The sequence below is a fragment of the Schistocerca piceifrons genome, chromosome 7, assembly GCF_021461385.2.
Source record: "Schistocerca piceifrons isolate TAMUIC-IGC-003096 chromosome 7, iqSchPice1.1, whole genome shotgun sequence".
Lineage (NCBI taxonomy): Eukaryota > Metazoa > Arthropoda > Insecta > Orthoptera > Acrididae > Schistocerca > Schistocerca piceifrons.
In genome coordinates, this window is record NC_060144.1 from 480546391 (window position 1) to 480557440 (window position 11050).

The window sequence follows — 11050 nt, forward strand, 5'->3', positions numbered from 1 at the left end:
AGAGCTGACCTGGTTCCACTAACAGAAAGCACGACACCCATGAAGGGACGATGAGTGAGCGTCAATAAAGTGAGATTTGTGGAGAACACAAATTACCGAGTAAAAGGAAATAAGGGACTGCAAATCTGGGAAGTGATAGCAGTTGCTACTAAAGTTCTGTTGAATGATAGCGGAGTGGGTATCCAAATGGGCAGTGAACGAGTTGCAGCCAATCATGCCACCAGGACACCACCCATCACCAAGGAGGATGGGGTGACATCCTTAAATAAGATGTCAGATTCTGATTGCGAAGGAGGAGATGGCACCTTAAGGGCCATCACAGGGGCCTTGTCTTGGGACTTGTGTTTTTTCTTCTTCTTCTTCTTCTTCTCCTCCTCTTTTGGAGGTTGAGGAGGGCAGGGCACGGAGAGAGAGCAAGCTTCTGCAAGATCCAGACACTTCCCTTGCCAGCAAGAGGGAGTGGGAATCGCAGGGAAGGGTGATAGGAGAGGGGGACAGGACTGGCGTAAGGAAGGCGAACGGATGTAACACAGAAAACGTAGAAGACATCAACAATGGATGGAGCACATCATATTTTTGACAAGCCTCAGTATAAGACAGACGATCCAGGGACTTATATTATTGTATCTTCTTTTCTTTCTTGTAAGCTAGGAAATCTGGTGAGTGTGCAGAGTGGCAGTCATGACAATTTGCACACACAGGTGGTGGAACACAGGGGTTCCACTCATGGAGTCTGTGTCCGCAGTCACCACTCAGAGAGTCCATCGTACAGCGGGAAGACATATGCCCAAAATGCACGCACCGAAAGCACCTCATGGACGGCAGGATGCACAGCTTCACTTCACATCAATAACACACAACCTGGACCTTCTCTGGGGCTTTATCTCCCTCAAAGTCCAGAATAAAGGTACCAGTATCGGCGTGTGTCTTTACTACCCTTCTGCGCATGGTGAAAAAACTGAACGCGCGTCACTCCAGATTAGCCTGGAGTTCCTCATCAAGTTGAAGGATAAGGTCCATATGAAAAACCACTCCTTGAACCATATTCAGAGACTAGCACGGGGTAATAGATACTGGGATATCAGCAAGATGATAACGAGCATGAAGAGCCACAGACTGGATGGCATCAGAAGCTCTGATCAACAGGGAACCAGACAGCTTCTTAGTGAGAGACTCTACTTTGCCAAACTTATCCTCAATATTCTTCACAAAAAACAACGGCTCTATGTTGGTAAATGCGTCCCCACCCAACCTAGTACAGACCGGGTAGTGGTGAAAGTGTTTCACCCCAAGCCGGCAAGTCTGGCCCACATCCCAGGGTGTAGCCAGGGAAGGGAAGGCTGCAGGGTCATAAGAAGCAGCATTCAATGACCTGTTACCAATATAACAGATGGCCATTTGAGAATGGAGAGATTTATGTGGCTTGATACACTTCATGAAAAAAGCATCTGCCCTAATACCACCCGCTCCTATCAGGGGCTCTCCCCATGGGTGCCATCGAGCCACAGCAAGAGCCATTTGGCAAGGCGGCCATTGCTGGAAGTTCCAATGCTCCAAAATGACAAGCAACCACTCCTAGGCATACAGGTGGAGGCAACAGCTCAGGTGTCAGAAGTGTAAACCCTGTGTTTTAACGGAACTCAGCCTGATGAGTTCGTAACAGCCTCACCACACAGACTGACTACAATACTGGTGACTTAGCGGTATCGAGGGGGCTACAGTGGAGAAGGAAGGGGGGGAGGGGGGGGGGGCAGAAGAATCAGAAGAATCCATGCTGCAGATGCTAAGGAGAGAGTTCCTCCACAAATCGCTCACATTAAAGACAGAAAATTTAGAAGTGGAGGTCAAACACCAAGGTGGGACCAAAAATGTCAAACACGATGAAAGAGAACAGGCAAGAACAACAAAACTGTAAGGAATATGTGAAACCAGGTGGTTAACTAGGTCAACATAATTGAGAACACTGAGAGGAGAGGAAGAGGTGGGAGTGGGTAAGGAGCGAGGATGGGGCAGGGAGGAGCACAGGGAAGGAAATGCAGCGCAGGAAGAAAGAATGGGCAGCAATAGCTCAAGGCCCCAAGGGTGTCATGCACGAACTCACAAAAGAACCATGACCCAGTGGGGGAAGGGGGTAACATGTGGGAGTGGGTCTAGAGATAGGGTGTAGCCTTCCTCCCTCCTCCTATCCCCCCCCCCCCAATCACCACCTCCAACAGATTTGTTATGGAGGATACCATTCTGCTCGATGAAAGGAGGCAGAAGTCCTCAGTGTAGATGTAGAAGGCTCAGTGGGCGACAATCTTTTTTTCCAGAAGTGAAATGCTTGGGAGGCCACCAGGACCTATTATTGAGGATGGAGAGAGTGCACACACTTTAGCTACATTTAGTACATTGAATGTTACGCAAGTCAAATTTTTTTTGTTATCAGTACAGGATGTATGGATCTGGATTTTTTTTTTCTGAGATTGGAAGTACATTAATCCTTTGGAGATTGTGTGCTTGTGTTTTGCACTACTTCTTAAAGACCTGGCAAGTCAGTAAGTTACAGTTCATGCAAAGTGGTTTCTTTCCATACAGAGCACCCTCTCAAAATGACCAGCTACAATCTCCACAGATTGGTTGTTTATATAACGATACAACATGTGGTCAAAGTGCAAACCTTTGAAACATCACTTACAGTTTTATGTTACATTCACAGACCATTATTTTCATTTTCTTTGGAAAAAGGCATGCCTTTACAGGTCAGAATAAATGCTCCAGTGTTTATCCTATTATCCTTCAGGATTCATTGGACATGGTACATAAAATGAACTTCCTGTTTTTCTAAACTGGTTTCTATTTGATCAACTTGAAGTGCAAGGATGCAGAGAAAAATTATACCTTACATTGGGTTGAAGTTCTTACAAGGTGTGACTGTTACCTAGATAATAACAAGCAGACTTCACATGAACTGGCACTCTCTGATTTTCTTCATCTTATATAATTCAAAAAGCCACTGTCCAGACATGAGTTTCCGTAAGTAGTATGACTGTTCTCTCCCAGCCCCCCATCCCCCAACTTAAAAGTAAAATCACCTCTGAAGAATAGAAGATTTCCAAGAGCTGTTAAGTAGAACACACTTGTTACTTATTTGTCAGTAGGTCACAGTGTAGAATAGTGGTCTTATAATTGTAAAGCCAGTGGTTTCACTCTTGCTAGTAGACTTATTTAAATCCCATATTTACTAGCAAAAAAGAATGTTCATTAAAAAATAATCATGTACTTAGAGCTCTAGAAATAATTATTTTTTAAACCTGTTTGACATTTTGCATTTCAGCATCATATTTTAATTTATTGCTAATACTGGCATTTTCATGCCAATAGTAATTAAAACCAAAAAGGAATTTTTATTAAAAATTATGATTCACTATGAATTGATTAACATTTATATTTGTTAATATTTCTATTTATTATAAATATCAAATTTAAATAGAAGTACAAAAATTATACTACTAGCAATATTTGAACCAGCTACTTTATGGTCACAAGACATGCGCTCTGCCACCTACAGTTATGTCAAAAAAGTTACAAACGTCATACTTAAGAACACTTTGAAACCTTCTGACCTTTCAAGGTGATTTTTTTTTTTCAAGAATTATGCACTTCGGTAAGCATGAAGAAAATCAACGATGGCCAGCCCATAAGGCCCCCTTGTGAAATGTAAACATACAACTCGCACCCATGAAACAGAAATTAACTATGTTAACTCTAAATTAACTTGCTAATCATTGTTAAAATCTGTCATTAAACCAGTCTATGAAAAATGTAATTAGCTGAGTATGTCCACAGATAAAAAAAACAACAACACAAGAAAGATTACACTTAACATTTAACATACCATCCCTGTCAACTGAAGTTAGAACCACATAATCCAATCCCCATGATGCAATAGCTGTAGCAGTATGTAATGGTTCATTTGGATCTGGTGGTGGAGGTGTTCTTGATGTTTTCACTGAGCAAAATCTACAGCCTCGTGTGCAGGTATCACCCAACAACTGTAAACAAATACATTTATTCCATATGAGAAATATTTACACTTCCTTAGATTTCAGTTAAAAAATTGTCAGATTATTAACTTATAGTTTCAATACAATGAGCAAATATTAATTTTCAAGCTGGTATCCTCCATAAATAAATATTAATTGATAGAAACCACAGACTGAGATACAAAAACACACACACACACACACACACACACACACACACACACACACATATATATATATATATATTCTACTGTTTTTTGGTCATACCAAAGTATGTTCAATAAACCATGGCAAAAAGTACATTCTCAAGAACTGTAAACATTGAAGTTGGTAGTTTTCTGTCTTGGGCAGTGTTGTTACAGTGTTCCACGGTGTTGTAAAACGGCGAAGTGACCGAGTATTATAATTTTATATGCAAGAAAGCATAAGTAGTATTTAAAGAGTACAATAAATACTGGCAAACTATGTATGATGTGAACAGCAAAATTAGCATGAATAGTTAAGCCAGTAATAGTACTGCCCATGAAAAGCAAGGGTCTACAATGGAATGTCAGCAGGTGTAAATCTCAAACTGGTATTCAATCCGCAGCAAAGTGAAAGGTTCATTCTTTACCACCAAACTTTTTTTCTGCAAACCTACTTGCATCTCTCTGAAAGAGTAATTTAACACCCCTTCAATTTGGAGCTCGAGTTTTCTACAGAAACATTACGTGTTTTAGTTAAAAGGTTGTATCACAAGGAAGAATGGGGTAGACGAATTGATAAAAACAACCATCAACCATGGCTTTGGGGGCACAGCATCATTTTAAATCAAATATACAGTAAAATTACCATTATTGTCGCTGTAGCGGTTCCATGTGTACCACCGCCCCAGCATTCCCCTATGTTGGGACATCTTGCTTCTTCACATACTGTATGTAAATTCAATTGACGTAATTGGTCTTTTATCTTACTAAAATTTTTGCCGGTTGGAATGTTAGTTTTCAACCATGGTGGCAATCTTAATCGTTCAGATTCACCTTTCTCGCGTTTCAATTTTCCATCGTAATTGCTCCAGTCCCTCTCAGATTCTTGCAAAAATTCTTCTAACCCAGGGCCACTGGCAAGTTTCTTCTTAATTTTTTCCGGCAACGTATACTTCGTCCGATGACCCTACAAATTAAAGTCATCCAGTCACAACCATAAACACATCACAATGGTACATACAAACAGAGTAAATACCAGCAGTACTTCGAACGAAGAACGACTGCCAAATAGGCAGTATTTCCTTGACAGAACGAGCCGATTTAGCCTCATTGCTTCTCAAATTACATTAAACGATGTGACACTTTTCAGTACGCAATAACAGATCCGTTTGCAACATACAGTAATTTGTATAGCTCTACACTGCACTAGCAGACATCACGCTCAACTAGTCAACTATGTAATTCCCTCACGACACTTCAAAGATAGTCATTCCACATCTACTACAATAAAGCCGCCTTCCCACAGGCATCGAACACTTGCACGTAGGGCAGACTCGTTCTAGCCCCTGACGTGCAACTACGACTTCAGACACATGAAGTGAGCCGAGTTTAGGCGAGAAATCCGAATTTCACTGATTTTTGTGTGGTGCGCCACATGAAGTCAACTTGATCCTTACAACCGACAGGTATACTGTATACCGGTGAAAGAATTTATTAGTACACTGAAATTAAACGCATTTACAAAGAAAAAGATTTTCATTCTAGATGTTATATCACGTTCTTGTTCTTTGTTTGTGACAGGTTTATTTATTTATTTATTTTATTGCGAGTTCTGTTGATCCTGATAGCAATGGAGCTGCAAGTATATGGGACGAGTCAGTATTTTACAATGTTAACAATACAGCAGCACACAATATGGTTAATTCATGACAAGACTCATGGTAACAACATGGAACACTAACAGAAATAAAAGCATATTACATACATTACAATTAATACTTAAGTGTACACATTCAAATTAACAATATCAAAGTAACTCTTCAAGCTTTCCCGGCGAATGTGTTGTAAATAGCCTTCACGGGGCAGGCGCGGGAGAGCCCCACTGCGATTTTCGGCAGAGGAAGTTTTAATATGGCAAATCATTCCGCATGCACGATTTCCGCGGCTGCGCATTCTTCGCGCGCGTGTTCTAGAAACTGGGCATCGATGTGCAGATACTGTCAGTCGTACCTAGCCACCAGCAAGGTTGAACCACCTGAAGATGTCAGACAGTTTCTCCGAGGAAATATTGTGGAATTTGCACAACGTGATCCGGCGGCAAACCCGTGAAGACTGTTTACAATATCAAAGTATATTGAGCAACAATGTAAAACTACAGCAACAAATAGTTTACATTTACACTGCTGGCCACCGTAAATGCAACACCCTGAAGGAAGCATCCGAATCAAGTGAAATTTACACCATGGGTTTGCAGCGATGAGATATGCAACTGATTAGAATTTCAGTGCAGACGCACATCACGCGCACTTGTGGCGCCACCTCATAGCGCCATTTAAGGCTTGGCGATTTCGTCGAGTGTACGTTCGGCACGTGTGTTTACCTTGTGGTTGTTTCACAAGACGATCAGTTATGTCTCGTAGACAACAGCGAACATCATTTGATCAAGTATCCGAGTTCGACAGAGGAAGGATAGTGGCTTACCGAGATTGTGGATTATCATACAGAGAAACCGCTAGTCGTGTTGGACGAAACCAAACAACTGTAATGCGGATATGTGACCGTTGGATGCAGGAGGGTACGACGGACCGACGTGGTCGATCGCATTCACCTCGGTGCACCACTGCACGTGCTGATACGCAAATTGTGCGCATGGCAGTGACAGATCGCTCAGCGACATACCGAACCATAGCACAGCACATTGCGTCTGTAACGCATCATCCAGTGTCTGCACGTACCATTCGACGCCGTTTACAGCAGAGTGGTCTGTCCGCAAGACGTCCATTGCTTTGTCTACCATTGACGCAGAACCACAGACGTCTCCATCGCCAATGGTGTGATGACAGACAGATGTGGACGGCAGAATGGAATGACGTTGCCTTTACTGACGAGGCACGCTTCTGTCTGCAGCACCACGATGGTCTGATTCGAGTGTGGAGACACCGTGGAGAGAGGATGCTGGACAGCTGCATTATGCACCGCCACACTGGTCTTGCACTGGGTATTATGGTATGGGGCGGTATTGGATATTACTCTCGCACGCCTCTAGTACGCATTGCCGGTACTTTAAATAGCCGGCGCTACATATCCGAGGTGCTGGAGCCAGTTGTCCTTCCTTACCTTCAGGGCTCGGCCTCAGCCATATTTCAACAAGATAATGCGCGACCACACGTGGCACGCATTGTCCAAAGGTTCTTCGTCAATAACCAGACTGAAGTGCTTCCCTGACCGGCTCGCTCTCCGGATCTTTCGCCGATAGAAAACATGTGGTCCATGGTTGCTCAACGAGTGACCCAGATTACATCCCCAGCTGCCACACCAGATGATCTTTGGCAACGTGTGGAAGCTGCTTGGGCTGCTGTACCCCAGGAACACATCCAACATCTCTTTGACTCAATGCCGAGACGTGTGGCAGCGGTGATCTCCAACAATGGCGGCTACTATGGCTACTGATTCTGGCAGGAACCACATGCCACAGACGTCTGTAAACGTAATCATTTGATACTTGGTCAACATGTTATCTACAAAATAAATTTTGTTGTGCTACCTCTTGTCTTTCTTGGTGTTGCATTTACGGTGGCCAGCAGTGCACGCTCACACTGAATGGCTCACTCAGTTGTATAATAAAAACTTGTCCCTATGCACTAAAAAATTCACTAATTGAATAGAATGACTTTTGTATTAGGTATTCCTTCAGTCTCATCTTGAACTTTGGTGTTTCGGAAGCAAGACTTCTGATGACGTGGGGAAGAGCATTGTAAATTTGGATGCCTGTATAATTTACTCGTTTCTGTACAAGGGTATAGTTCGACTGGTTACTATAGAAGTCCTCATTTGACCTTGTGTTGTGACTATGATATTCACTACTGGTGTTGAAGAGAGAGTCGTTTTTATTTATGAAACATACAATGGAGTATATGTTGAGATATCATTGTAAATACCTGTAGTTTCCTAAACAGATTCCTTCATGAGCGCCTTTGTTGCACACCACTCATAATGCATACAGCTCTCTTCTGAGCAATAAAAACTTTTTTTGCCAAGGGCTGCTTGCCCGAAAAGATGATTCTGTAAGACAAAAGTGCATGGAAGTTGCCGAAATAAGCAGCTCTTATAGCATCCTTATGTGTGGTTAATGCAATTATATGTAAGGCAAATGTTGCAGAATGTAGCCTTATTTTTAGATCTAGAATAAGCTTGGACCAAATCAGTTTGCGATCTATGTACACACTCAGGAATTTAGCTGAGTCAGTTTGCTTTATTTGTTGTCCATTACATTCTATATTTATATTCCCCAATTCTTTATGTGCCATATGAAACTGTGCATAATTAGTTTTTCTGATATTCAGAGAGGGACCATTACAGTTAAATGCTTTCAGAATGTCATCAAATGCGTTGTTCACAGATGTTTCCCGGTTGTTCCCTATTGCTTTATCAACTTGGATAAAGCTGGGATCCCATTACTGTCAATAACTATTACCCTTTGTTTCCTATCAGAAAAGTAGGGTTTAATTCATGTCCCCATTATTCCACTTAACCCACCACATAGGATTCCAATTGTTAAGAGATTCGAGAATTTGATCGGTGAAACAGAAAATAGCAAAATAGGCCTTGCCAAAAACCAAACAGACATTGAGAATGTTATGACTGTTCAGGTGATTAACAGTTCTCCTGAATATCAGTTTTTCAAGGACCATTGAAAACCTTGTTAGCAGGGATATTGGGCGATGGATTGTTACATCAGTTTTTTCACTTTTCTTGAAGAGTGGTTTCACACAGGCACATTTAACCTGAGTGGAACAATACCTTGTTTCAGAGATTCATTAAAAATGTGACAAGATTGCATTTATATAGCCATGACAGTGCTTAAGTATCTCAGTTGAAATATTATCAACCTCACAAGAGTTTTTTGACTTCATCTCTCTGATTGTCTTATTGATCTCACTAATTGTTAGGGGGGTTATCTGCATCTGGCAAACTCTGGCATTGTTAGCTTTATGCAGAAGACCTGTTGCATCACACACTGAGCCTTCGCAGCCAATTTTTTCAGCAGCTGTTAAAAAATGTTTATTGAAGATATTAGCAACTTCCTCAGTATTTTTTACGATATTTCCATCCTGAATTAATTATGTGTCAGTCATGTACTCTACCTTTTTACCACTCCCCCTTTTTATAGCTTGACAGATGGTTTTTGATTTGTTATTTGAGTTATCAATTTCAGATGCTATGTTCATAGTTTTGGATTTTTTATTACCCTTTTTAAAATATTACAGTGCAATCTATAGTCCTGCTTGTTGATGGAATCATTAAAGAGCCTTACGGATTCATATATATTTTTTTTTTGTTCCACAGGAAATTCTGATCCCTTTAATAATCTAGGGTTTCCATTTACTGGCCTGAGGGTTGTTTCTCAAGATTATTTTTGGGAATATAGCTCCAAACAATGACACAAACTCATTAGAGAACAGATTAAATTTTTCAGTAATTAAAACTTCCGGGCTAAGAGGCCGTGGTCCAATAGTAGAAATACTTCTCCCTGACGTTTCATTGCCAGCTGCGGGCAACATCATCTGAGGTGAGTCTACAACTGGCTGCTAGGCCGTGGAGGTCATGTTTATATAGAGCGCGTAGAGGGCGCCACCACTCGTCACGTATTGTCAACAGTAAAACTATCTCTGGCTGGCGTCATTACTCTCGATCGAAGCTAATCGATTGTCACATCTTTGGTACAAAGTCGATCGCCATACCTTATCTAACTTCAAGCCTTCTTCTTTACTGTTAAAATTATTGTGGTGTTTAAAAATCTCTACAGCCTCTCCATACATACATGCATAATAATACTATGTCTTAGCTAGCACGCTCGTCTCACTAAATTTTATTTCATGGTCACCCGTTGCAAAAACATGTTCCGCTACAGCCGATTTGTCCATGTGTCCCAGTCGACAGTTCCTTTTGTGTTCAGTTATGCGAGTATTGATACTTCTTTTTGTGGTTCCAATGTAAACCTTCCCACAACTACACGGAATTTTATACACACCAGGAGTAGCTAAAGGATGTCGTGCATCTTTTGCTGAACTTAAGCATTCACTAATCTTCTTGGTGGGTCTGAAGATTGTTTCAACTCAACTTGGCCAGCACTTTCCCGATACGGTCCGTAATATTGTGGATGAATGGAAGAAAAACTTTCCCCACCGATGGTTGTTGTTGTTGCACGTTTTCGGACATTTTTATTCAGGGATGGAGTGCTCGATCTATCTCCTTGCCAGCGTACCCATTTTTCTGGAAACCGGTACGCAAGTGGTTTAGTTCCTCTTGCAAATAAGCTGGCTCACAGATTTTATTAGCCCTGTCCACCAATGTCTTGATAATACCTCTCTTCTGCTGGGATGATGGTTCGAATCCTTACGAAGATAACGATCGGTATGCGTGTATCTTTTCTGTAGACTTTGTGACCCAGAGTCCCATCTGCTCGTTTAATTACTGAGACGTCCAAAAAATTAATCTGTCCATTACTCTCTGTCTCCATAAGATGTCTAAGACATCACATTATTATGCACGTATGTATAGAGAGGCTGTAGAGATTTTTAAGCACCACAATAATTTTAACAGGAAAGAAGAAGGCTTGAAGTTAGGTAAGATATGGCGATCGACTTTGTACCAAAGATGTGACAACCGATTACCTTCGATCGAGAGTAATGACGCCAGCCAGAGATAGTTTTATTGTTGACAACACGTGACGAGTGGTGGTGCCCTCTACGCGCTCTATATAAACAGGACCTCCACGGCCTAGCAGCCCGTCGTAGACTCACCTCAGATGATGTTGCCCGCAGCTGGCAACAAAACGTC

General features: G+C 41.7%; 1 protein-coding gene across 1 annotated transcript in view; it reads right to left on the reverse strand.

Moving 5' to 3' along the window:
• LOC124804906 (lipoyl synthase, mitochondrial) overlaps positions 1-5479 on the reverse strand; it is a 112466-nt gene extending 106987 nt beyond the window's left edge. Inside the window, exons 1-3 of the mRNA XM_047265282.1 lie at positions 5256-5479; positions 4857-5177; positions 3878-4034 (exon numbers count right to left, since the gene is read on the reverse strand). Of these exons, the coding sequence (XP_047121238.1) occupies positions 3878-4034; positions 4857-5177; positions 5256-5321 (544 nt within the window). The 5' untranslated portion in view covers positions 5322-5479. The remainder of the gene's footprint in view (positions 1-3877; positions 4035-4856; positions 5178-5255) is intronic.
• Between the last annotated feature and the right edge of the window lie 5571 nt (positions 5480-11050).